Here is a 27,964-nt window from a genome sequence, read left to right on the forward strand (position 1 = left end):
AAACTGTGGGAAAACGCCGGGATCGGCAGGTAAACAACACGGAAATGACTGAGGAAAGTTGGCTGGTGGTGACTTTTTCCTGAGGTGTGTGACAGCTGCATGTCTCCCACGTCACTTTGTCGGCTGCAAGACGCTCATTTTGCTGGAATGGTGAGGAAACTGAATCAATGAAGGGCAATGACAAACAGCACATAGAGCAGGGTAGCAGTGTTTGCAAATGTATAACAGAACATGTTTGGGTGGGTTTTCTCTGGGTGCGCTAATTTCCTCTCTCCTTCTGAAGTGCTTAAATCTGCACGTGTCCTGGTGGCCTGTGAAGGGTGCAGACCTGCTTTGCATCCTTTCTGATAATGGAGGGAATTACTATTTTAAAAGTAATACTGCATATAAACCGGTTCTCTCCAACCACTGTCAGAGCCACTGTAAAAGACACTTTCCGAAAGTGGACAGTACTTGAAAAACCACTGTCTACAAACATTACAGTTCTGCATTAATAACAGGCGGCACAATGGATCAGTGGGGCACCGGATTCACTTCCAGACTTGGGGATCTATCTGTGTGGAGTTCGTATGATCTCACCATGTTCATGTGGGTTTCCTCCCATAGTGCAAAGACATACTGGTAGGTTAATTGGCTTCTGGAGAAATTAGCCCTGTGTCTGTCTGTCCTGTGATGTACTGGCATCCCATCCAGGTTGTACCCCATCTTTGCCCCAATAGCTTGCCAGCGACCCATGACCTTGAATTGGAAGAAGCTGTTTGAAAATGTGAAAATGGATGGATGTAATAATAATTGTATTTAAAAAAAAACTCTTCCGTGACAAAAGAAGCACTACCAAGAAATCACTATGCCAACACAAAATTACAAACCGTGTTATAAATTCGATTTTTAAATATAGTATACAATACAGTAGTTATAAATTTGTGGCTCGCTTCATGGGAACCATCCGCTACCGCGGACATCCTGGCCACCATAACCCTTGAGTGGAAAACACTTCCGGTTCAACATGGCTGCCTCCTGACTGCCTGCCTGCAGACGCCGGAGCTGGTAGAGACAAGTTGTCTCGATTCTGTAAAAAGTATCAAAATGCCGCTTGTCGTGATGTGTGGGTTTCCTTGTAGCGGTAAAAGCAGACGAGCCCAGGAATTAAAAGAGTATTTTCTGAGACAGACAGATAGGAAGGTGTATGTGGTGGGAGACGAGACGGTGGGAGTGGATAAGAACAGTGTTTACGCAGGTGAGAGTCGGTGCGTTGCTTGACGCATCACACGTCTTACTTCGTCTTGTGCACATGGTAACGATTCGTTAAGCGGAATTAAAACTAACAGTTAATTCATGGTAGAAAATGCATGTACGTTCTCTCTAGGAATCCGAACTGACCGCTTACGCTGAGTGAAAATGCTGTTTAAACCGTAAAAGCCAATTCTCTGTTTAAACGCACTGTAGTTGATATTGAATTTTGCCGGGCATCGATATGATCATGTTCCTTAGCTTCATATTACTGACATACCATACTGAAAACGCATTTTCTTAAACGTGCAGACTGCAGAACATCGTGAACACAAGTCAGATGCTCCTTTTACTGAGGGTTTAAACACCACTTTTACACAAATGTTTATTTTTTGCTTTCCATTCTATTAATAACCCCATACTTTATTGGGACTTTTCTATTGGCATTGTTTTCAGTCTGTTTCCTGATGCTTAAACTGAGCATAAGTTTCAATAGTGCAATTTACCGGTCAGATAAATCTGTCTGTTACAGGAGCATTTCCTAATTTAAACGAGCAGTCTGTGCTTCCCGGTCTCTGCGGCTTCTTCCCTGTTGTGATTATTGAAAGTGGCGCTCAGGGATGTGATTATTGAAAGTGGCGCTCAGGGATGTGATCTTGATTGGGCCATCAATCATATCATTACACAGGCAGCATGCAGATGTGTTCGCCCAAAATTCATGACATTTATTTATTCATTGTCAAATCTGCTTTCAGGAAATGCCAGTGAAATAATCAAAGCGAGGCTTCCTGCAGCTTTCTTTACAAGGTAGATTCTGGCAAAAATACACAGGGGCCAGTATTCTCATACTGTTTCCAAGCAACACGCATAATTCTCTCCTAGGATCATTGATAAGAGAAATATGTAGGTGGAAAACACTAAAGCATGGAGCGGAGCGAGGTTTGTACAAGATGGCCTGGACTGTTAAACAAATAGAATGTTTTGAATTTCGTTTATTGTTATATAGCTGCTGGTTGGGATGGAAAACATTTTGAAGGAATTGGTGTCTGAACTTTTCCTTATTTTCTCTTTAGTCAGAAGCCAATTAGGGTCCACACGAAAAGATGCTTTAGTGAAGTCCTCAAATTGTGCATAGCAATTCAGGAGGCTGCTGAGACCATTCGGCAGCATACCGTAGGTACAATTACTGATTTGCGCACCATTATGCGCCAGCAGCCCCACTACACCACATATCAGAAGGGAGAAGTGAGAAATTGCTTCAGCAGTTGAATAAAAGTGAAACTTTGGATAGGGCAGATTGTCCAAGCCCCGAGTGGAATTTATCCAGGACACTGGAGTTAACACCCCAGTTCTTAAGAATAGTGCCATGGGAACTTTAATGAAACAGTCAGGATCTCGATGCCATGTCTCAGCTGAAGGTGAGTGGCACTCCTACAGCAGTGTCCCCCGTCACCATACTGTGGCGATGGTTTGGAAATTCTGGTCCGGAGGGATTGTGTGCCACCACCTCTTACTGCTGTGATCTGTTTTTCCTTTCAGATCTCCCATCCCAGTACGGATCAGAACTAGCCTTCTTTGGCTTCTGAGATCAGTCTGAAAGCGCTCCTTTTATTGCTTAGAAAACCGCCCGAGGCTGTGGTTTCACAACCCCAAAATACACAAGAAGGTTTACGTTTGGTATAACAATGTGAGACATAAATCATAGCTGAAATGACCATCATTTTCTCCTCTTGCTTCGGTGTTGTGGGTCGTTAGACTTCTAGAGCTGCGTGGAATTAGATTTCGGTGAACAGGGTGTCGCTCTGCCTGATGAATATGTGTGCAAGTTGTGAGTCCGTGGAGAAGGTTTAGCATTGTTCTTTGCATACTATATTAGAATTGATCCCTTTGACCACACAGCCTGTGCCTCTTTCACACAGACTCCCAGAAAGAGAGGAATCTGAGAGGAGCCCTGCGAGCTGAGGTAGAGAGGTAAGAATTCGTGTCTGAGATGCTATTCACATGGACGGAACTGAGGACTTATTGGACTGTGCCATTTTTTTATTTCACTATCTTGCTCTTGCTCATGTTAACGCAGAATCTCTCTTTATTCTTTTTTTTTTTCCTGTTTTCTTTGCAATTCCTGCAGTAATGGTAGTAAAGTGTCATTGTGTTACCCACATTTTTCTTTTTGGCATTATATTGAATGGCAAGTGAAAAATAAGAGCTGTGTCTGTTGCATGTTTTTCTGTTTAGATGAAAATTCTGTTGAGATGCATGATACTAATGTGACACCAGAGATAAAAAAAAATACTGTTTTTAAAGATGAAAACCAAAAACGATTGACGATTACGTTTTGTGCTTTATGTAGGAAGGTTAACAAAGAGGATGTTGTCATTCTGGATTCCCTAAATTACATTAAAGGTAAGAAAGAAATTAATATTATATTTTGGAAGCTATACATTAATCTTGACTTTAAATACTGATATCTGCAACATTTTGTTACACCGTACAAACATTTTGAAGCAAATGTCCTTTCTATACTTCAGTTGAAGGGGTCAGGGGGATGGTTTTTGGTTGATCACAGTGGAATAATAATTAGCAAAAACCAACTGCAAGGTTGTACTGGAAGTGTAATGTACTGTAACTACAGTATAGAGCGATGTCTAAATGATTTGAGGCAACTCAGCAGCCAAAGATCCTTGTCATGTGTTTCTTTTCTTTAAATTCTCATTAGGCAAGGTGTCAGTATGTAATTAAAATAGAACTTTAGCTGCAGACAGGTATTTCAAACGTGCCACAAGAGAACTGCAAGTTATTTTTCCCTGTGAAAGAGGAAATGTTTCCCTGGGAGCTGTTTTGAGCATGCAGTTTTACTGATTCATCTGAAAATTGTATATTTGGATATAGTCCATCAACCATTTTGCTCTCTTTAAAATGATTCTAATATTTAATCCATCAGATTGGTGATTTTTGTCTTTGATTTGCAAGCATCAAGATCTTTTTTTATACTATTGTGCTAAGCCAAGGATTTCCATCAAATGTAAGAAGATTAACATTTAATACTTTAAAAAGACATCCGGAAAGACAAATTCCTAATACAAGAAATTGTATATGGCCAGTAAAGTGATCTGATCTTATCTTAATATAGATGTGTACATTATGTACCGTATATTCATCTATTCCTCTATTATAAAACAGTTTCGTTTGTGATAACTCTTACAAATTCTCAATGTTAACATGAACCTCATAGCCACTTGTGGCTTTGCTTGCTAGATATGTTTGTAAAAGATTTATTAAAACCTAAATTGATTAGAATGCTTTCATCGACAGGAGCAAGAAGGAATAACCCTCTATTATAAATGTTAGTTTATGTTTTATAAATATTTTATGTAACTTTTTATTTCCTTGATCAGCAAAATGTTATTTCACCTTGAATTCCAGGAAGTGTTTATCAAAAGGCAATTGTGGCTTTAAATTACATGGCAATTCAAATACAGTCTGTTTTTAAAAATGCAATTAAAATTATTGAATTCTGAAACTGCCTTGGAGATGTATTCTAGCAAATCTCCAGAAAAATCACAACTTCTTCAGTAGCTTTATTATGCAATTACAATAATGTTTTTGCCCTGTGAGACTGGGTTAATGTTAACTCTAAAATTAGTTGGTGCGGCATCGGAACTATTGTAGAGCAATATATACAAAACCAGTCACCTGGGATTTATCAGTCTGAGACTTGACTCCAAGTTTGTACAGTCAGTAAACAACAGCTTTTAGAATTCCCCAGTCCATCACTATAAAAAATTGGTTTTAACATCAGTGTCCTTAATTTCTTTTAGGTTACAGATATGAACTTTTCTGTCTAATAAAACACACGCAAACTCCCCATTGCCTGGTATGTAAGTGTCTACAAAGCATTCTGATACCTTATCCCTTTGATTTTATGTGATTTAGCAGATTATTGCTTAAAATAATGTGGGTTTAGTCATTTTTATTCCTTGTTACTGCCAAAACATAAGCAATATAGAGTTTTGTTATGCTGATGCATACATTTTATGCCTTTATTGCAATTAACAATTGTTCTTTTCTAGTAAGTAAAAAAGCAATTATTTTCTCTGCATTTGATACCCATAGCATATTATGAAACTCATGTATGAATTGATTTTTAGGTTTATTGCTTGACATCAGCAGAAGTCAGCTCTACCTGGAATAAGTGTGGAGATGTAGAAAAGCAGTATTCCCAGGAAATGTAAGAGATGATTAACAAGGTGTTTTTGCCAGACAGATTCCTTCATTGCTCACTTCCTTACTCATTTTGTGTAAATGGACCACTGCTTAGGGGTTTTATCAATTTTGTGGGAATTTAACTAATTTTAGAGAAATAACTCATACAATGCAGGAATCTTTGATTAAAAAAATTAACTTTGAAAGTGCAATTTATGACTTCTGCCTCATTTCCTTTGGGTTTTTAGTTTGGATAGTGCAAACTGATTTTCAGCATACATAAAATCTACAGAAGATATCCTGCCTAAAAAATGTAAATGTTACCTTCCAATATTACCCAAAGCGCTAAAATCACTCACTGGCGCTGGTGCCTGTAATCCAGTCCTATAAATTAGTGTCAATTGATATATAGGACTTGTTGTCAATTCGTCTGTAAATTGGTAATCTGTAAGTTTTGTGCTATTCTCCTTCAATGTGACATTTCCATGTGTAAATGATCTGCCTGCCAGAAGCTTAGAAAGATTTAAGTTTCACCTTTGTCATATATACAGTAGATAAATACAATGAAATACTTCCTCACGTAACAAATTTCATCACAACATGTTATTAGACGCAAGAACATAAATCAATAGCATATGTGCCAGTGTTTATTTTTGCTGTTGTAGTTTAGATGCCCTGATTATGAGATTTGAGACCCCGGACTCTAGGAACCGATGGGACAGCCCTCTCTTCACTGTTCAGAAAGAGGAAACGCTGCCATTTGAAGCAATCTCCGATGCCATCTTTCACAGAAAAGCACCTCCGCCTAACCAGTCTACACAAAGTGTGAGTGACCTTCCTTGACCAGCTCTGTTGTTCTTGCTAGAGCCTCTGTCCAGCCTGAGACAGAGCACCTTGAGTAGTACAAATTGTAGGGCTTTGTCACTGCAGTTTATGATAAATTGCATTTCAGAAATGTTCTTTCAGGGAAACAGATTACCTGAGACAATGGCAACATAGCTTTGTTTTTTATTGTTCATATACAATATACAATAAAATACAATTAGTTGTTTTTATTAGTACTTAAGAGATATACAGTATCAGGGGATAGAACCTAAGAAATGAAAATCACATGCAACCAGTACATGAGGACGTGTTGCCGTACTAATCAGAATCAAGGTACAGCTCTTTAAACTGTGCCTCATAAGCAATTCAATTGATTATTCCTCCCTGTCAGCCGTATCCATTCCAGATATATTTCAGCAGGAGTACTTTGTGATTCATTCGCACGTGTTCAAACCTCTTTCCTGGTTGCTTTCTAACCTTGTATATCTTATTGTCCCCTGTAGCAGCCACTGTCGTCTACGAACTTTTTGTACGAGTTAGACAAAGTTACCCAGGATATGCTCATGGTAGGTTTTGTGTCTGATGAAATGTTCTAAGTTATGGTAATTGCGTTCTACACATTTTTGCATTCCTTTAAGTGTTACTGAATAGCATGTCAAAGTGAATAGTTTATAAGCTCTTTATTAACTTGTTGTCAATGACTGTCTAATAAGAGGTGTAAGTTATTTTTCTGTGGATACCTCACACCTGCTTTGTCATGTGAATGGTTGTTTAGATATAACTGCATTTTAGTCACAAAAGAATTAAGGCATCTAGCAACACTGTAGAAACTGCTTTCAAATGTATTGGTACTTTACCTAGTACTTGTTATCTCTTATGATGTCTCTGGTCTCAAATTTCTCCTAGGCTGTTTTGAATGCTCAAAAGACTAGTGTCCCAGGGGAGGTCTTAGCTGTACCTGGAGCCACAGAAAAAATATCCTTTGTGTCTTTGTGCTGTCTTGCAGGGACTGTACCACATGTTTCAGATGATAGAAATATCCTGGGCTCATCCCCAGAGGTTTGATACAGGGCCATAAAACAATTTTAAAGCAATAAAAAGATACCAATGGATTTCTCATCCTCACATAATGTCACACCTGGGGGCAGTGATGCACAAAGCTGCCAGTCAGGTTTTCAGCCTTTTGCAGCATAATGAACCCTTTGAAGCACAGCATTTATTCTGTGACATGCCAGCAGATTCTTTTTGTCAGATAACTGCAGTTTCCTGATTTCAGGAGGGTTCTCCGAGACGTTCCCATTAGTACTTTACTGTACTTTTCATCTTTTTATAGCTCAGACATAGGAAGCATCTGTCTACAAATTTTCAAATGTGCAAGATGTGATTTCAGGGAGGTTAAAACAACCTCTCACTGAGCCTTCCCTAAGCGTTTTTGTAACTACAGTACAAAAACATAGATCAGGACATAGATCTTTGGCCAGTATTTACTGTCACTTCCATTACAGTGGATTTTTAACACCTAGCGCATGGATCTTTACTTGGCAAAAGTAGTGAGTCTTTGGCCTCATTAGGCAAATACCTAGTACTTGGATGCTGTGGACTGTACTTTCTTTTGGCCTTAAGCTCGTAATCATGCAACTAGCCAGGTTTGGTCATATCACTCTGAAATACGAATTCTATAGAATGTTGTAATCGGGAAACCTTTATTGCTCAAAAGGCAATTAATTTCTTAGGATGCATTAAAGCAGTGCTGTGACAGTTTGCCCAGAGCCGTTCCACCATGTTCAGTATCAGTGTCAGGAAAAAGCATTTAAGATAAGGAACAAAGAATTCAACATCACAAGATTGCCTCTCTTTTGTCAGGTGAGCCCTATGACGTCTATATGGTTTCCTTGACTGGTGGTTTATCCATCTTTTACATTGAGCATGTCCTATACCAGATGTCTCTTTGTGGCACAAAAATGATGGTGTGTAGTTTTGTCCAGGTCAGTCACAATATAGGTGTGAGCAGTAAATGCTTTAGACTTATATGATCAGTTTGTTTATTCCATTTAAAGTTATCCTGTGCGTGATGTAGATAGTCATATCTGTCATATAAATATAGTCATATCTTATCCAGTTATAATATATCATAAATGTATAAGGGGGATGTTGAGATTTGCGTTGTGCTCATCTGCTGATATACGTAAATACTTCTCTTTTCTTGGGGAACGTCAGTCATCTGAAGGGTCTTTGTAAGTTGAAACCCAGACATTTTCGTTCTTTGCATTTTCATTTTTACTTGATTTGCCTTAACCTCTCCACACATAGAGCTGACCAGAAATCTCAACATGGCTGAGCTACGCAAGCTTCGTCGTCAGTTCATCAGTTACGCCAAGATGCACCCAACAGAAAACATTGGGCAAATCGCTAACATGTTTGTGCAATATTTAAACAAGAGCATGCATTAATATTTTATTAAATATTATAAAGGTACACTTTAATATTTTATATGGCCTTAGCAGGAACCTTCAGTTTCATTTTAGCCATTGTTCTTAATCTATTCCTGTCACACATGAGATCAAGAGTAGAAAACGGACTTATCTATTCCATTTCACTGTCCCGATTTCAAAATGAACATTGAATACATTGAAAGAGTGCTGAAATTTTATTTGAAAACCCTTCGTCTAAAATAAAATCCTGCATTGTAAATATGCTTAAAACCTGGCCTTACAAGGCAATTTTGTATTTGTTTTGATGTGATGAAGTTTTAAATATTGGAGAGTATGGAATGAATAAATACATGACATGTTTTAAGTCTTTTGGGTTTCATGTTTTTTTTCCTTAATTTACTCCACAGATTTATGAGCTGAAAATGTGAAATCAAGCCAAAGCATAATATCTTATCTTATCTAAAGAGCTTCAAATTACATTTTGACTGATTTTTAGGTTCTACTGGCTGGTTTATTGTTGTTTATAAAAATCCGTAAAGGATGAAGTAGTGAGTTTTACTCCAGACTCCAGGGTATTTTATTCCCGTTATCAAGTTTGGATTCCAGACAAACTATAGACTCTAGGGTGTTTCATTTATCTAGCAGTAACATTGCTCTGCAGCTCTGGAGTTCATTAGTCCAGTTCTGGAGTTCAGTAATTTAGTGGCAATTAAAATGTAATCCTGTTGTGTAATCATCTATAAGGAGATACTCAGTCTTTCTAAGGATCAATGCTTAATGTGCTCGAATGCACAATTATACTGGCATCTTTAGGTCATATGCAAGCAAATACCATAACAAAGCCTAGCTGGTTTTGCAGGAATTGAACTGATTTCTCATTAGCAGCTGGTGTTTCACCAGCCCATACACAAATCTTTTCCCTCTTCATAGTTCACTTTTCATTCTCAGCTGAATACAATTTGTCCAATACATATACAACCACTTTACTGAAAATTTTAAAACCAGCACATTGCAGGAGATTCCCGTTTTAACCAGTTAAACACATTTGACTTTTTGAGTGTGTTTCAGGATGACTTTCCACTTCTGTTGGCTTCAGTAGACTATGCTGGTTGAGGGTATTGGTCAACTGTAATACCTTCACTCTGTGTAAATGTAAGGAGCTGCATACAAAGTTGTTAGTTCATTGACTCCCATCGATTTACAATAGGAAATATAAGCAATCAGCAAATAGACTTGCACCTTTTATTGAACAACTGAGATGCCTGTACTTGTATAATAGCCTGGAACTCATTATGCTGCAGTACATCGGAGTTTCACAGTTCCAGTAATGCTGTTTTATTCCCATCTTATCCACAATTATGAAGGCAAATTAAGTTTAAATTATGTAGCAGTGTTCTGTCTTCAGAACAAGACGTACAGGGCCTCTGCAATATTAAAACAAGCATATCCAAACCTGGAGCAATTAATGCTTTTCCACAGGAGCGTCTGGATCAGGCCCTTCCTGCTGCTCAAACTCATGTCATCGTGAGCCCTCGAAACTTGTTTTGGTAGCTGGCAATCTACCAGGGCTCTTACACAATGTCAGGGGGTTTCCACCGTGCTGTGAAAAACCCCTCCTTGACTTGTGTAGGCGGATACCCTATTTTGTAATAAAATACCCCTATACCTTCAGCAGTACACCTCTCTGAGAAAATGCCCAAAGGAATTTACTCCACTTTGCAGTTTTCTTTTCATCTTTTAAACTTCCAGTGCTTTTAGAATTGTGTCCCTGGTATCTATTCTTGATTCTTTAATGAGTTTTTGAACTATTTTTAAAGATCCCTGACAGATTGTTCAGGTGACAAGTGTCTTTCTCCTGGTAGGTCCGCTGCCCCCCTTTGTTTCAGCTTCTATTTGTGTTTTTACAGGTGTGTGTGTGGGTGCCTTAGAGGTATTTGAGCTTTTACTGACAATGCATAAGGTTGTCGCTCATGTTGAAACGACGTGCAGATATGTTACCTGGGGCTCTTTTGTTTGCAGTCGGCTCTTTAATGTCTCAAAGAAATGTATGAAGATGTAAATGTTACATTAAAATGGGTCTGTTTTGTGATGGCTTCTATCGCTAGTGACAGCAGGATTCAGTCGTTTCATTTTCTTCCCTAAATACTTGTTTCCGCGTTGACAAAGAAAAAAAAAGAATATGACACGAGATTAACTAGCAGGAGCCTACTGACTTCTTTCAGTTCTTTAACATTTTGTTGTTAGAAAATGCCTCGGTCCCTTTCTACCAACAGGTTTGCCAGAACTCCCTTTCTTTCCTGGGTCTGCAAGGTGCGGAGGCAGACATTTATCTCTGTCCTGCTGTCCTTGTTTAATGTGGGCTACATGTGCTGCTGTTCACACAGCGTGGTTTCCTTCAGATGACTGAATCCACTCGGCCTGTCATCAACTCATCCACCCCCGGGGGGGGAAACCTTGTGTTACCCCTAGTTTAACGCACTGGCCGGGTCTTCTGGAGTCATGCTTTCTTCTACTCCAATTTACTCTGATGGCCGCACCATCTCTGGAGGGGATACAGATTGCATTTAACGTTTCGTTAGCCGGCCTTTCCTGTGTTTTCCAGTCAGTTCATTCCACGCGTTCCTTCCCTCGGCAGCTCTGGGGAGGGGGGAGTGGGCACACGGAGTACGTTGGCTTGCTGCAGATCCTCCGGTAGTTTAGCCATGCTGGTGGCCCCAGGGGAATCTGTAATAAGGGGAGATGAGAGGTGCTGTCCTCAAGTCAGGTTAGCAACGCCGAGGGTCATAATTAAGGCGGCGTGACGCAATTAAACTGTGACTGATGAAAGCCTGCAAGTAAACACAGCTTTGTAATGTTGTACATTTGATGAGCTCCATTAAATGTAAAAGAAATAGACAAGTCAAGCTGAAAAACAGGGTATAGGGTTTCTCCTGAAATCGAGAATGTTTACCAAGGCTGCACACAGAAAAACAGGATCCACCAAGCCTTTGCTTTGACATCTAAAAACGTGCTTTTAGCAAAATAAATGGTTGTTTTGCTGAATACGATTGTTGAATGTTTAAAGGAAATGTTTAGATTGGATTACAACTTTTTTTCCTTTGAGATTGTCTTATCACTCATTCATCAGTAATTTAGGGCTTAGCAAAAACACAAATACATCTCTGCATATTTTGTAGTGTGGTTTTTGCTGAGCCAAAGGCTTTAAAATTTTCACACTGGGACCTCTGAATTTTTGGTTGCTGGTCAAAAATGTTACTGTTAGCCCAATACTGGTAATTAAAAAAATACGAACTGTATTTCATATTAAGGGAGACTTGAGGAGAAAAAAAAGCAGAAGCCTGATGACAGTTGAAACGGAGTATGCCAAGATTAATCTGCAGCTAGTGGGGGCTCTTTAATGTGGAAATAATTTATCAGGAGGCCTCTGAGAATTCTGCGTGTGAAGACGCTCTTTTAAGTGTCGTTTGGTTCAGCTATCCAGCTGTGTGTTTCTTGCTTTGCTGAACTACATCTTAAACTTCTCTGATGGGAACCAAGGTCAACTCAGTGTTATGAGTAATGAGAGTTGGAGAGAAACAGAACTTTGAAAAGTAACATAGATTTCCTTCTCTGGTTTGGGGGAAGGAACATTGTCTTCTGTTGAAAGCTGTGCCCACTATTGAGAATTTCATATTGTCCTGAGATGATTTAAAACAAAAAAAAACACCATGGAAAAACTTAGATCTCAGTAAAAGCTGGTTTTGAATAGCTTCCTGTCTGAATGTAAATCTGATTCAATGGCTGTTAATAAGAGATTATTTTGGTTTGCAGAGGTGTAAAGAGAGAGCTTTTAAAGGTGCGTAATTAGTTCTCTGTTGTGTTCGGCTGTTAATTGTGACACCTTTTACAGGCACTTACTGATGTCCGCTTCAGGAGAAGTCGTGATTATGACTCTGGAAGGGAGCTGCTAGAATTCCGCTGACATGGTTTGGGAAAGCAAGCTATGGGGGCTTTGTGTTCTGTCTGTGGCAGAACACCATCGACCTCATACACAGGCAGTAGCATTCAAACATTTAAAGGCTGCGCTTTCCCATGAAATACTTTTCCACAGCTGGCAGATGTGCAGTTTTAGGCACGGGTGTGAAGTTGAGCTGCAAGGGCTTGGTCCTGTTTCTTAAAGAGCCTCAGGGTTCTGGATTAACAGTATCCCAGAAAAAAAAATTGAGTTTCGAAAGAAAAGCAGTTAGAACTCCCTTTGACAAGCAGAACACTGTTCCTCAGTCGGTTCATTTTTGGCTGCCAACGGATAACTTCAGTGTTTGTCCACTCCTGTATTGGAATAAGAAACAGTACATTATGGTTTCTTCATTATTTGATTTTATTATTGTTACATGATCTTTGGAATAAGAAATAATACATTGGTACAACAGCATATGAGATTCCTTTGAATTGAAATAGGGGCAATATGTGCTCATGCCTTTAAGAATTGCTAAATAATGTCAAAAACTTCCTTGGCTAAGGTACCAGCTGTGGGTCGGGATTCAGCATTCATTTTTTTCCATTTATTCCCTTTTTATGCTGCAGTGCTATTGGTAGTGTACTCATCCAGACTCCTTGTCTTCTCTGACGATGTGTTGCCTTGTGGTGCCGCTCAGTAGGCTTGCTCACCGCGCTGCAGGCCGGCGGGGGGGAGACCGGCGGCACGCACACACATCCAGGGAACCACGTGTTTCCGAGCGCGTCGGCCTTTGCGCGCACGGACTTGCGAATTGGAAGCAGTGGAGCTGAAGTGCCGCTAATTGCCGCATTACCCGTAGTTATTTTTGTCGTTTGTCGTGCTTGTGTGTAATCTTACACTTATGTGCGGTACCGGATTTCCTATTAGGCTCTGTAGGCACAGTGCTTAGGGCCTACGAAATTTTTAGTAGGGAAACACTAGCGACTAACGAAAAAAGAACTGAAACAACATCCTTGCGATCGACTCGAGGCGCTCCAAATCAATAATCATTCGCCCTCTAGCGGCTGTTGTAGAAACTAGACGTATCGAGTCTAGTCGCTCAACTCGCTCCATCGATGACGTGGTTTAGCGTTAGAACAGAGTAGTGACCGCACCTCCACTTAGCTATATGCCCGCAAGGCAGGCTGGGAGCAGCGGCCATGGGGCTGGACTTGAGGTCAGTGTAAATAGCATAGAGGGTTTATGAGGAGCCATTGTAAATAGTTGTCAGTGCTTGCTGCTTTGTCCTTTTAACCCGGCATAAACTGAAGTACCCCTCCTTAATCCTTTGCCTGTGTGTGTAAGCCCTTCAAGGAGTTTCTCAGTCTCTCAAAGGCCAACGGGCGGAGGTAACTAAACGTGTTGTTGCCGGCTTAGCAAGGGTGTGCGAGCTTCACTCTGTGCGAATCCCCCGGTCATTACAATAGTTTAAAGTGCATCATGTCAATCTACGTAATTCGATTTACCCCTCTTTTTGCACATTTCGGAGTGAAAGTGCCTAGGGCCTATGAACACCAAAATCCAGCCCTGCTTATGTGTTCATCAGAAGAGCCGGTCTTGCATCGGGCTGACTTGTCAGCTTTCTGATGGGAATGTAAAGGTAGAAGTGCCTCTCTTTTGGGTGGATGGGCTTTTCCCTTCGAAACAGTTACAACCTGTGATAATAAATTAGTAAAAAAAGAGATTGTCACGTTTAGTGGGTTAGGAGTTTTCAGCCAGTCTGTCCTGTGGAAATCCTGCTATTGTTTTTTACTAAGTTGACATGGATCTCCTGCCTTTTAGGCTTTTACGGTGACTTTTGAAGCTTGTGCACCACACGGAAATTATTGAGGTTTGCATCATATAATGGAGTTCTTTCTGGCTTTAATCCTAGCAAGACATCAGTTTTAAAATTCCTCAGAACATTAAATATATATTAACATCTGCATGTATGACACATGCAGAATGCATGGGCATGCAGTTACTATATGAGCTACAGCAAATTACGTGTTCCCTTTATGCAAAATATCGGCTGGTGTTGCTGTTAGTCACACAGTTTGGCTGTGCTATCATAGGTGATAATGTTGCTTGCTTACAGCTTTTAATCCCTTGTCTTGACAGAGATGGATCCCAGCAGCTGTATTTTAATAACTAGCTTAGGCTGTTAGAGCCCTGCAGCATGGAGCCTTAATGACGATGTGAGAGCTTTATTTTTCAGGCTCCACTCCAGCCCTCCCTCCTGGCTGTCAGTAAGAGCTGATGAAAACCCGGTTCGAAGCAGTGTGCGCTGAAGGCCAAAGGTAATCGCAGCACGAGTGTCTCGGGACCTGCAGGAGGGGCTGTCAGAACTGCTTTCCTTAGGCCCTGAGGAAGAAAATGTGTTGAAGTTCTTTTTTTTTCTTTCCTTTTCAGTTTTGAGAACTCAGATCAAAGATGTGAAGGTGATGGTTATTAATTTCCTGAGGAATTTTTAAAATCACCCCAATTTAAACAAAGACTGATTGTGAAAGAGTGAGAAAGAGATAAAGCATACTGTGTTTTACAGTAGCCCACAAACAAACTTTGTGTTTTGTCGAATACACCACATTTCTCCTTTCTTGACATACTTGGCATTCAGTCCTCAAATACATGTCAGTTTTCTCTATTAATGGTTATAAACTGATCATGTAAACTAGTTACGTGAACCAGTTGTACTGGTAAGTTATGAAGTGCAGTATTAGCTGATTTTTTCGTTTTTTCCAAATTTGAATATTTAACAATAATTCTTAATAAGAATAATTATATTCTAATAATTCTCAGAGCACTTCAGTGTTTCTCTGCTGCCCATAGCTATCTGATGCACATCTATCAGAAAATGCTCGTGGCTACAAATATTGTTACCAAAGCACCTGATGTGACAGGAAGCAGACATCCTGCGACACCAGTGGCCTTATTACATCAGTTGTAGCTACATGCTCTAGTGAAAGCATCCAAATGAGCACATTGAGCTCGAATCCTGTGCCAGGCATTTGGTAAGTGATGTGCCATCTTCTCGGTGTGATGCATTAGAAGGAGAAATGACTCGTACCCTCTCTTCTAGCGGTGATGGCAAAATAACAATGAGCTCGAATCCTTCGTATGGCCCCGGCTGGGGTTAAAAGCGCTATCCTTTTGCAGATAAGATCTGAGCTGAGCTCAGGAACAAGACAGCGCACGCGAGGAAACATGCCTCCTTGACCTTAAAACAGGGCCGAATGGGGAATGATGTCGATAGTTATCTCTAAATCTGGAACACGTTTGTTATTCTGTTACAACACTCCATCAGAGAGTTCTGTCTGTATGGAGGTTTTGCAGGAGCATGAAAGGAAAGCAGAATGGAACAGATTTGGTTTTGTTTCACTCTTCATGCATCCCTCAGGATTGTAAAGTGACTTTGCGGAGCATTACAAAAATGCTGCCGAGTGTCAGGGTTTCTTGTTATGTTGCAGCACTGTCACACACCGGGGAGACTAGCACCTCAGTGATGACTCATTTTTGAGGCCTCATGCGTCTTCTGTCTTTGTGATGTTCAAGTTGCGTTCCAACACTTCAAACTTGTTTCATTTCCCAGGGCCAAATCCTTTGCTTATTCTGAAATGCAGTGTTGATGGGGACAGCTCAGTGAATATGTATAACAGAGAATTTGTTTTCACATGATGTACAAAATAGACAGAAAAAGACATCTGTAGAGAGTAATCCAAGGTAAGAAATTAATGTTATATCCTAATATTATTTCATGAAGCATTGATATTAGCTCTGTTGTCCTGCAAATTTACAAAGGCTTAGGGTACATTGAAATGAAAAGGAAACCAAATAAATGTAATTAATACAAACATGAAACTGTCCAACAGTTGTAATATATGGGACCATCTGACCTTTTCCTATACTGGTCCTGTTTGCAGTAATTCTTACCAGTTTAAAGCTTTAATATACCCTGACCATAATCTATTGTCCATTTTGATTTTCTCAGAGCTTTAATACAGCAGATTGAATTGTTTAGCTGCACCCTTTGCTTCCATACAAATTATTTCATAGTCTTACATTAGCTCTTGGTGTTGATAAGGTTCTTTAGTAAGCTTTCTGAATATTTTCTGACTTTATCCCTTAAGTGTGTATTTTCTGAGTTTACAACATATTTATATATCTGGTTTGACTGTAATGGAGAACATAGTCTGTATTTAAAAGCACACAGTAGACATGATTATAATATAATATGATTATAATAGTCCAGTTCTACTCTCCTCACCCTGGTAATAAAAGCAGAGAACCACATAATGGAGAGGATGGCCACCCTTTGGTGAAAAAGTGGAACTGCAACTGGCTGAGAGGGATTCTACCCTATAGGAAAGTATTTTCCAAGCATTACAACACACTGAAAAGAAACCACTGGATATGTTGCCTTCTGAAATGCTGTGAGTAATGTGCATTGCATGATTAATGCATGATTCAGTGACTGAAAGAGAGCATTTTGATTTCTTTCTTAGCATTGTGTAAGAACACGGAAAACAAGCTTTAAAAACAAAACATTTTATTAATCACAGACAACTGTTTAATCAACTACCTGTTCCAGAATTAAAAGTGCATTAAGAGAATGGTGGCCATTCCAAAAAGCTGTGGTGTTTACGTACTGGATGTTGGTGTGTTCACTCCGGTCCGCTTCGTCTTCATTTTTCCCTGTCTGGGAAGCTGCTGGCAGCATCTGCACTGATCGCCGTTCCGAAGACCTTGTCCCAGTGGCTGAAGAAGGGGGCAAAGTTAGCGTGGGGCTTCTGATGGTGCACGTCGTGGGCTGGCGCTCCCCCATAGAGTCCCCAGGGAACGATGTGGTGGAGAGCCCAGGGCATGTCGTACCCACTGTGATCTTCCACCGACATCCAGGTGCTGACGATAGTGAAGAGCCAGGAGGTCAGAGGGTGGCATCCAAGGAGGAGAGGGTTGCTGTTGCTCCAGAACCCGATGGTCATGAGCTCAGCGGTGCCCAGGTACTGCGTGACCAGGGCGAAAGGCGCTGTGACATCATGGTGGAGGGCGTGCACGCACCTGTAGAGGTAGCGGTGCCTGTGGTGGACCACGTGCCACACGTAGTACTGGAAGTCGAACAGCAGTAGGCATCCCAGGATGCCGCTGCCAAGCTCTAAGACGGAGGGCGCTGTGGCATGCAGAGGGGGCGAGGGCATGAGGAAAGAGTTGATGGCCACCGCGGGGATCACGAACACAACGTACTGGTACAGCACCCTCCACAGGCACGTAGCCATCTCTTGCAGAGTGGGCTGCTTCGCCTGCTGAATCTTGTACCGGTGAAAGGAGGGCAGCTTTTTGCCCAGGAGGTCAATGGTTACGAACGGCAAGCTGAAGAAGAAGTAACCGGATAAAGTGATCAGAAGGGGGAAAAACGGCGAGCTCACGGTGGAGTGGTGATGAAGTCGGATGTAGTCCCAAAAGGGCTGGAGGATGAGGCCTGAGGAGCTTTTGAACGGCAGGGCAGGGAGGTCCTCGCTCTTATTCCACATCGCGCTCATTCTGATGCCTTCCAGGGGGTTTCTCTCTGGGCAGGAGTTAGAGGAGCCTTCCTTTTTATAGCCACGATCCACTCATGTGGAGCCGTTCCAAAGTAGCTCGGAGTCCATTGCCAAAGCTTGAAAAATGAGGTCAGTGTATTATAGAAATAAGGAGATTTGGTCAGAGATTGCAAAAGCCAGGTCACCTATATTTGGAAATCGTTTAAGTTCCAAAGCTGTTTTGCTTTTGCCCTAGTTAAGCAAGAAGGTACATTTTCAATGAAGGTTATTTATAAAATGTAATTTCCACCTACTGTGCATCTGTGTCACAGACTTTCAGTCTTAATGTATTTTGGGGGTGATGTGTGCAAGATAAGAACATTGAATCTTGTAAATTCCTAAAGAAACTTAGTACTGCTGGTTTACCATGTTTTAGACCGTAAATATCTGAGGTTCAATTAAAGTTCTATAAATTCACCTAATTAGCAAAAAAGTATGTTTGGGTTAAACTCATGTCTCCACAATTCTGTTCTGCCCAAAACCAAATACAATTTAATAATACCTGTTTTTAATGTAGCATAACTCTACAGTTTAAGTTGAAGCAAAGCAATAAATCCCATAAATATAATTGACATTCTGTCTTTAACTGAGATTCAGGTGGCTCTGTATTGTATTGTGTGATTTACATGGTTCCAGACTGTGAACAGAAAATTTATCTTTTATCTTTTCTGTCACCGTTTGAAAAACAGTTATTTAACTATTCTGATATGATACGACTCATATCACAAAAAAACAAAATATAATTCTAAGGTGCCATACAGTTTATTCAGTCTCTTTGGATTTAATGTTTCAGTCCCACCACTAAATCAAATACAATTCCACCTTGGTTTTCTCGAGCGTCTCTCAGTTCTGCACACTCCTTGCCTTGCGGGACACAGTTTTTGCCGAGTTTGTATATTTCTGACGGTCGTTCCTGTCAAGGGGGGGAAAAAAAGACTAAGGAAGAGTCTAACTTTATTACCGTCTGTAAAACAAACAGCTCTGATGTGCAACTTGCAGAATCCCCACGCATGAGAAGCCAGAGCCTCCTCCGTCCCGCCCGGCAGGGTACCTGTTCATCTTCACTTTGTTCCTGCAGCCCTGACCCCCTTCCCAGTGGCTGGACTGGAACCCCCTCGTCATCATGCCTCCACAGGAGACGCATGGCTTGGCGTTACTGTAAGGCTGTGGAGACCAAACCAGACTGAGTCTGCTGCGTAATACAGCTCCCTGAAAAAGTATCCACTCCCTTTCAGGTGTTCTCAGTTTTTCCATCTTTTCACCTCTGAATGTAATCGGAGCTTTATGTGGGTCCTAGAGATTTATAAAGGGGGCCTGAGTGAACAGATAACACCAAAGTTTGGTGCTTGATTCATTTGTTTCATAAACAAATTCATCCAACATTCAACATCCCTGTTAAAAGTGAACGCCCCCTTAGGTTCAGTAACAGGCCGCACTATGTTAAGCTGCAATAACTACAACCAAATGCTTCCTCTAATTGGTGGTCAGTCTCTCACGTTGCTCTGTAAGAATTCTGGCCCATTCCTCCATCACATTCAGCGGTGACAATATTAAAAAAATCAGAAAATCTGAAAGGTGGCAAACGCTTTTTCACAGGACTGTGATTTTGTATTGATGACCCCCCCCCCCCCCCAGTGCCTTATTTCCTTCTCAAGAAGAGAACGGTCCAGACTTCACTCTGAACTCGGTATGGAGCACGCCGGCTGCAGCTGGAACTCGCCGATATGGCTTGTGCTCACTGGATGAGATGGTGAAAGTGCCAAATATGCCATGCTCCTTTAGGGCACAAAGACCTTTCTCACAGTGGGGGTCATTACTGAGTCCAGTACATCTAATCAGATTATTTACTTTAACATGAACTAAAACAAAACTGTATGTGAGACATGCTCGTAATCCACCTAAATGTTGCATTTATAGGTCACTGGTTTACAGAGCGCTCCAGCTGCTGGATGTGGGTTGTGGATTTTCTTTTGAATCGATGCAAAGCGCAACAGAGCCCACGGTTCTGGTGGAACGGGAGGAGTCACCTGCTCTTTTGCACAATAGCCACATATCATTCTGGTAGCCAGCTCCATCTCGTGATCCTGATCCTCGTCGTGGCACAGATCACACGGGTACGCTCTGCCGCAGCAGGGGAACCTGCAAGAGGGGGAAGACGAGGAACGAGCAACGACAGACCGTGATCACAACTGAGCATCGTTTGCCATGGTAACTTTCATAGACCAGAGTAAAATTATGGTAAAACATGGAGACATATGGCAATTAAATAAAAACCACTGTGCCAAGCAAGGTAAAATGCATGGTAAGAGCACCCTTAAAACAGCAGAAATAACAGGGCAAGTTACTGTTTGTGGCTGATATCCCGAGGGATAGGACTCTTAAGGACTGAAATGACCAGGAAGCTGACACTAGAGGAAGCCAAAGACAAATCCTCAATGGCATTTGTCAACGATCTAATGTTAGAAATAATTGTCTGCACAGGCCTTGAAGCATTAAACCAGTTGTCTCAATGTATGTTTGTTGTGAAGAACCAGACGTCTGCATGGAAAGCGCTCTTTCCTCTGCGCGTACTGTACCTCAGCCAGCGGTGACTCTGCTTGTAGTGTTTGCAAGTGCCTTTCGCGGGGAGCTGTTTCCCAGGCTGCACTGCAGGGTCTCTGGGGTAGCGCTTCTGCCTGTGCTGAAGACCGTCTCCGTGCCCTTCGGTCAGGGAACAACCAGGGCAACGAAGTCAGAAAAAGCGCACTGCAAGATCTGCTTTCTCACATTCAAATTGACTTCTGATGGGAAATGAAATCTGTCTCTGGGTTCGTAGGATCAGAAACAGACTCCACCCAGGTTTTTTTGCATGGCGGGTGATGTGTGGAAGATCGGAAAAGCATTTTTTAATGGGATACAGTATGACTATTGTTTTTTAGATGTTCATATTTATTAGGTAGTCATAAAAATGTCTTTGTGATTTGTTTTTGTACATACCAATACAAAATAAACTTTGCAAATAAACTTTCATGACTACCTACCAAGAAATACATAAATATATATACCTTTATGTACATATCTCAAGGCTAGGTTACGATTAATAAAACATGTAACTATGTTAATGTTAAGGTCACATCCTATACTGTACTCTCTAAACACAATCTGACCTGCTTGGCTTCTGGAGCGTGGCTGGATGTACTGGAACCTGGTGCTCTCGACTAATATATTCAGCTTGCTGTGGCAGTGCTGGCAGTTCACCTCCTTGTTCTGTCCATATGACACGTTCTGGGAAAATAACAGAGGAGGCGTGGAGATTATATCACAAAAAACGCAGGGAAAGGAGGAAGTTAAGAATGTTCCATTGGTTGTAAAACCTAAGTGTTGTGGGTTTATTTTTTTTAATTATCCCAGAGATTTGCAATATCAACATACAGTACTGTCTAAGACCTTAAGACTCATAACGGATAGGCTGCAGGTTCAAGTCCGCTCTGCAGACACTGCTGGTGAACCTTGAGTGAGGTACTTCACCCCAGTTGCTCCAGTCTTTTCAGCTGTATGCATGGGGACCAGCATGGCTGGGGGGGGGTGGGCATCCCCTGCGACATAACAGCACCCCATCCAGGGGGGAGTCACATGCTCTTCCAGCCCGATGAGCTGCTATGACACTGGTATGAACTTTACCTTTACTTTTTTTATTGCAGTATCCTAGCATCATTCATTATCCTTTCTCTCCTTTCATTCACCTACGGCAGAATCTCTGCACGTGGACAGATATATAAAACAACTCCATTATAAATATTTTCTTATAAATTCCTAGGTGCATGTATTTGAACAGAAAGCAACTTCAACATTATTCGTGGGACTTCCCATGGAAACACTGCAAGGCGCTCTTAACCCCTCTGGAAGTCTTATACTGTGCTCCGGGTACCTGCAGGGGCCCTTCCTGCGAGCAGTCGAGACAGCCCACCAGCAGCTGGCAGTCCTGCAGCACCAGGTCGACGGGCACCGCGGCCGTGAGATCCAGGTAGCCCAGCACGTCGCTGTAGCGGTGCAGCATGCCGGGGCGGAACGTGGCGCTGATGCCGGAGCTGCACTTCTCGCACTGCGCGGCGCACGGGAGCTCCCCCCTCACGGTCAGGTCCGCCGTCACCTTGCACCTTCGTGAGAGACAGCACAAGCGCTGCAGTGCGGGGGACGTCTCCCTGGTCCACACCCTTCGTCTGGGCTGTCCTTTCAGTTTGCACTCTAAATCTACTCATGTGTAACTACCATAACAGATTAACAGCTGTTTATTAGGAGATGGTTTCAAAGGCACACCTGCATGTACATGCCAAAGCACTTAATGATAACACTGATAATAACAAGTCCTTGCAATTATATCAAAGGATCTGAAAGGAATTTTTCAAAGAGGAAGTGACCGACTCCTTCCACCACTCCTGCTCCCGGCTGGGCAGCTGTGTCAGTCTGGGCCAGAACCCCACTGAGCAGCAGATCAAGTAGAGAAGTAGTTAACTGTTATATCAAGTTAGGCCACACTGAACAAGACCAAAGTGTAATTTAGCCAGGACTCTGGGGTTAACACCACTTCTCTTATGTGCGATGCCATAAGATCTTGGATGACCAAGTAATCAGGATCTTGGTTTAATGTGAAACTGTTAACAGCCCGAGCAGTGTCTCCTGTCACCACACTTGGGACCTTGGATTAGAAATTTGGGTTCCAAGGGACAAGCGCCACCTACTGGTCCTTCAACGCCATTAACACTATTCCAAACAAGTCTAACGAGAGGTCTAAAAAGTGATATGAAAGATCAGAGTTCACCGGTTTGTAATTTACGGTCATAAAGAGAGAGCGTGGACTCGGAAAGGGGCTCTGCACGTTTCAGAGCAGCCCTTCAGGCAGGGTTTGCCTTCGTACCTGTTGCACTGCAGGGAGACGGTGATCTGACTGGCAGTGACAGTGGCCGTCCCTTCGCCCAGCTGCAGACCCATCAGCTTCACCTCGGTGCCCTTTCTCGGCTCCCCGCTCTTCACGTTCTCCACAGCACGGCCGGCGGCCTCCTCATCGCACCCTTCGCCGTTCCCGCCGGCCTCCTCGCTCTCCTCCGAGTCGCTGCGGCAGTCCGGGCTGTCGTGCCCTTCCTCACCACTGCTGCCGCAGGGCTCAGGGGCCTCCGCGGGCCGGTCACTACTGGCCGCAGCCTGGAGGCGCTGGTACGGGACAAACTCGATCCCGGACCGCTCAGCATCTATATCCCTCTTCAGCTGCGGACAGCGAGACAAATGCAGACAGTCTGAAACAGACAGCCTGAGGCCTCCGAGCAGCTCACAAGTGAAGCCGTGCCGGAGTTAAAGAGAAACACACATGAGAGGATTTTACTGTGAGAGCGGTAGGGCAGAATAACGGAAAGAACTTGTAACCAAACCAAAAAATCCTTTAGATTCACCGGTAAAAGGAGATAAGGTTTTGTACTGTACATACGTTCACAAACGTTTAAATTAAGAAGGTGAATCATAATCATTCTTTCAACCTAAAATAAACTTGAAACATTAAACGTAAACCCTCCCCATCTACATCTACATCTACATCCTTGGCATGTGCCCCTTGGTTCACTCTTCACTCTGTTGTGGAGCCCCAGCTTTCTTGTCCAGGGGGGCTGCGCCTCTGCCAAGAGGGTCCAGCGAAATTCACTGCACCTACAGCCGGACACACTCTTCTCAGTGCGCTGCCCCTCCCCACTCACCAGCCTGGCCCCTTCGGTGAGCAGCCTCTCCAGGTTGCGGTCCAGCCAGCGCAGGAAGGGGCGGAAGAGCAGCTCCACCTTCCCCAGCAGCTCATTGGTCGCGTGTTTCGCTTGTATCCAATCCCGCGACGCCTGGCACACGTGGCTGTGGGGCGGGGAAGGAACAAACGCGCCTTATAAGAAAAGCAGGACTTGTTTCGTGCCAGTATCATGTCAGGTGTTGGGCGTGCATTTTTTTTGACCCAAAAAAAGTTGTGTAAGAAAAGGGGCTGCTTTTTCTTTCACCTTCCCATAACAGAAGGCAAATCCTGATCCTCTGGAACTTCCAGTGTGAACACCTGGAAAGACAAAAAGAGGATACCCTTTTCAAGCATCCCAACCAATTGGGCTATCAGAACTTTCTGACTACATTAATAACGGCATTACATATCGGTCCATTATTCATAACAACCATGCACAGTCATGTCCGTTTGACCCACAATAATTAAACCATGCTTGATAAGGACACAACCAGACAGCCTTCCTAAAATAAAATCCACATTTGATCATATCTGAGTAGGCCTGGTGACATGCAATCAATTCATGTCCTACGTACATGTACATCCCTGTGTTGTTGTGTTCCTTTCATTTGGTTAAGAGCACTGATCTTACTACGGTGGATCTTGTGGAACTGATTCACAATTGTCAGGAATATGTCGGGGCATATTTTTGAGTCTTTACCTCTTTTGGATACGATGGTGGGAAGTTAACCATGAGGTCAATATCTTTCAGGTCAAAGGGCTGCAAAATAAGTACAACATCATCATCATCATCATTTTCTAACCAGGTCCTCCTGGTGAGGGTCGTGATGGAAAAAGGCTGAGCAGGGAAAGACCAGACTTCCCTTTCCCCATCAACAATCCCAGTTCCTCCCGGGGGACTCCCAGGTGCTCCCGGTCCAGCTGAGGGATATAACCCTCCTACTCTTCTCCGCTGGGGAGCTGGTCCCCCCTCGCCTAGAGGGGTCTTGGGGACCATTTCTTATGCATTCCTTGCTTTATATGTCTGTTTCATGAATTTAATGACTAATAGTTTGATATGCTGAATTTCACACCAGCTTTGCACTAAAGGATTCAAAGTCAAATGCAGATTTAGACAATCCACTGTTTCTGCACACATAAATATATAGTCTTCAATATTTGGTATGGGATGTTATCATCATGATGTTATCAATTGCTCTAGGCTTATAAAAAGAAGAGGAAGAAGAAGTACCCAGTCGGGATCAGTGGGCTGCACGGTAACTCTGTAGTACGTCAGCTGGCCATCTTCTCTCTCCTGGATGATCAGCTGGTCCTTAGGAAAGCGCTTGGCCAGCTGGCTGATCTCGGTCTCCCGCAGCTGCCTGCCGATCTCGGGCGTCATCTCGCTCAGCCTCACCTCCTCCTTCACGGCAGCCGGCCGGCTCGCGGGTCGCAGCCTGTGGCCCGGCCCGGGCGGCACGTCATCTCCCAGGGGAGGCACCTGCTCCGGGTGCCAGAACCGACACCTGTCCTCCATGACACAGTGCCCGGACAGAAAGTAGCGGCACGGCACTCTGGCTCTGTCTTTCTTACCCATCGACGGGGCAGCCCTGCGGATCTGGGACGTCTGCTGGCCGACACCCCCGAGCTTGAGACCTTCGGAGGCACCATGGTCCTGCTTGGAGTCCTGGGCATCACTCTTGAGGTCCTCTTCCCGCTTCTCGCATTTGCTGACATCACTGTTTGCTGCTAGGTGGGACCTGCTCTCCACTCCTCTCTGATGGAGGAACCGGCATCTCTTGCCGAACTGACAGAACCTCCCCTGGGAGAAGAAACGGCACACCTGCTGGGTGTGCGATGAGCTGGCCTGTCTCTGGTTCTCCTTCTCTGTCTGTGTGTGCTGGAGAGGCTCCTCTGGGCTGTCCATGACTTGTGTCCGACTGCTGAGACAACTGAACAACAGTAATTAGGCTAATGATGATCCCTCCATGATCAGTGGGGTAAAACTGGACTACGTGGTACAAATGTGTATGTGTATCATCTCCCTTACTCTTTGTCCTATACACAAACGACTGCAAGAGCCATCACCACTCAAAACACGTAATCAAATTTGCAGACGACTCTGTCACTGTTAGTCTGCTGCAAGCAAACGAGTGGAGCCAAGGACCAATCGTTGATGTGTTTGGCACCTGGTGTGAACAGGACTTCCTCAAGCTAAATGTGTCCAAGACCAAAGACATGATAATTGACTTCAGGAAAAACACCCACACTCCCACCCTAACCTACATCGGGGGAGATTCAGGGGAGCTGGTAGCACAATGCAAATACTTGGGGACTGTTCTGGACTCCAAGCTTAATTTCAAAGCCAATACTGACTTGATTCCTCAGAAAAGGTCAACAGCATCTTTTTTTCTTAAGGAAACTTAAGCATTTTAAGGTCGATGATTGCCTGTTGATTTTGTTCTACCGGTCCTTCCTTGAATCAGCTGTAACTTTTACCCTGATCTGCTGGTTTGGCAACCTGAATCCGGGGAGCAGGAACAAACTGGGCAGTCTGGTGAAAACATGTCAGAAGGTCATTGGTGCTGATCTCCCAGCCCTCTCCTCCATCTATGATAGACGTGTTGTGTTTAAAGCAAAATCCATCTGCGACGATCCTTCACACCTCTTGTTTAATCATTTCCAATTACTCCCATCAGAACGCAGATACAGACTCCCCAACTCCAAAACCAACAGATTTAAGTTCTCATTCATACCTGTAGCCATATTGTTACTTAACACTTGACCTTCCAACACTGCTGCTGTACAGCTTGCCCCCCTCCCCCCGGGGGATGAGAAAGACTCTCTCTGTCTCTCTCTCAATGTATGACTTGAGTGAGAAAGGGATGAGGAGGACTATGACCTAGACAGATAGCAGGGGCAAAGTGTTATTCGGTGTCAAAATACTGGTCAGAGAACTGAGGACAGAGAAGCTAGAAAATTACCAAAGGGTTATGTCACACGCTTATCTATCTTAAGAAATGTATAAAAGTAAAGATCTTCAGTATGCCTGTGTCCTGAGAGTAATTTTCACTACAACAGTAGCAAAGCATGAGTTAGGAAACAGTGTCCCTCAAGGAAAGCAGAAGTTAAAACCTATTGCTCTTTTTCCAGTGAGTTCTCAGTATAGGGTTTTATTTATTTTTTTTTGCATGATTCCTGCTACACTGTGCAATGATAATGAAAACCACGCGTTTGGGGAGGTGATTTTATCTCTTTAAAAGTTGACTAGGAGAGGGTTTAACTTCAATTTAGATCTCCTCCTTAAATGCGTAAAGGATCGCTACAGGGACCTGTTGTTCCACTTAAATTTCAGTTTGAATTCAGTTTTCCGTTACACTGTGGACTATGAACCTGTAGCTAGCACTAATGCTAAGTCATGTTAATAACCTCGGTGCTACCATACATGTCGCTACGATTAACAGCACTAAAATATGTCTTTATTATGGATATACTTTATATACATATCTGCCTTAATCATTTTTAAAGTTTTCCCTTCCGTGAAAAAAGCTGAGTTCTGTCACCTGCCTCGGGTGTTGTACAGTACAATTTATTACAGTACCTTTTTCAACAGTTGTACTACGCAAAAGCAAACTTTAATCAGTTAAATTAATTTTGAGTGCCAACAAGAACGAACACATGAACTCTTTATGAGTTGTTTTTATCTACTCGCAAAGTCATACCTTTCACTGAAGACGTGCTGTCAGATGTGCAGAAATAGACAGTCGTCAATAAACACCGAGCAGCGCGTTTGCTTAAACGCTCCGACTGGAAACGTTTCCTTCCGGATGTTACTGGCCTGACGCATTATAGTACTTTTCAGCACTATAAAAATCTAAATCTAAATTTAAACTTATCTAGAGACTGTTTAAATTTAAACGGGGTGTGTTTAATAAAAAATGAAATCGAAGACGTCAATGAACTGGATTATTGTTTTCAGTACTGATGACAACTTGTTTTTTTAGATACCGCATCCATGAAACAC

At 42.6% G+C, this 27,964-nt stretch overlaps 3 protein-coding genes across 5 annotated transcripts; 1 reads left to right on the forward strand and 2 right to left on the reverse strand.

The window, feature by feature from the left end:
• Positions 1-994: 994 nt before the first annotated feature.
• Positions 995-8,849, forward strand: kti12 (KTI12 chromatin associated homolog). The gene is made up of 9 exons (XM_088921191.1): positions 995-1,237; positions 3,150-3,201; positions 3,581-3,633; positions 5,049-5,104; positions 5,379-5,458; positions 6,099-6,258; positions 6,762-6,824; positions 7,165-7,233; positions 8,565-8,849. The coding sequence occupies exons 1-9, from the start codon at positions 1,087-1,089 to the stop codon at positions 8,706-8,708; spliced, it is 828 nt and encodes a 275-aa protein (XP_088777317.1). The 5' UTR covers positions 995-1,086; the 3' UTR covers positions 8,709-8,849.
• An 8,325-nt stretch (positions 8,850-17,174) lies between these two features.
• ch25hl1.1 (cholesterol 25-hydroxylase like 1, tandem duplicate 1) lies at positions 17,175-18,188 on the reverse strand. The gene has a single exon (XM_088921047.1). It carries the CDS (start codon positions 18,180-18,182, stop codon positions 17,328-17,330), a length of 855 nt encoding a protein of 284 aa, XP_088777173.1. The 5' UTR covers positions 18,183-18,188; the 3' UTR covers positions 17,175-17,327.
• On the reverse strand, positions 17,922-27,795 carry LOC148831537 (uncharacterized). Of its 3 annotated transcripts, none has more exons than XM_088921045.1 (13): positions 27,663-27,795; positions 25,193-25,892; positions 24,662-24,721; positions 24,227-24,279; positions 23,942-24,086; positions 23,116-23,462; positions 22,129-22,357; positions 21,368-21,485; positions 20,798-20,921; positions 20,249-20,360; positions 19,273-19,385; positions 19,044-19,134; positions 17,922-18,012 (listed from the first exon to the last, which is right to left on the reverse strand). In XM_088921045.1, the coding sequence occupies exons 2-12, from the start codon at positions 25,865-25,867 to the stop codon at positions 19,065-19,067; spliced, it is 2,046 nt and encodes a 681-aa protein (XP_088777171.1). In that variant the 5' UTR covers positions 25,868-25,892; positions 27,663-27,795; the 3' UTR covers positions 17,922-18,012; positions 19,044-19,064. The 3 variants fall into 3 exon arrangements, with proteins under 3 accessions (XP_088777171.1, XP_088777172.1, XP_088777170.1); XM_088921046.1 differs by lacking the exon at positions 17,922-18,012 and adding an exon at positions 18,168-18,298; XM_088921044.1 differs by lacking the exon at positions 17,922-18,012 and having other exon boundaries at positions 18,716-19,134.
• Positions 27,796-27,964: the final 169 nt, after the last annotated feature.

Source organism: Atractosteus spatula, chromosome 7 (genome assembly GCF_055471065.1).
Source record: "Atractosteus spatula isolate fAtrSpa1 chromosome 7, fAtrSpa1.hap1, whole genome shotgun sequence".
NCBI classification, from domain to species: domain Eukaryota; kingdom Metazoa; phylum Chordata; class Actinopteri; order Semionotiformes; family Lepisosteidae; genus Atractosteus; species Atractosteus spatula.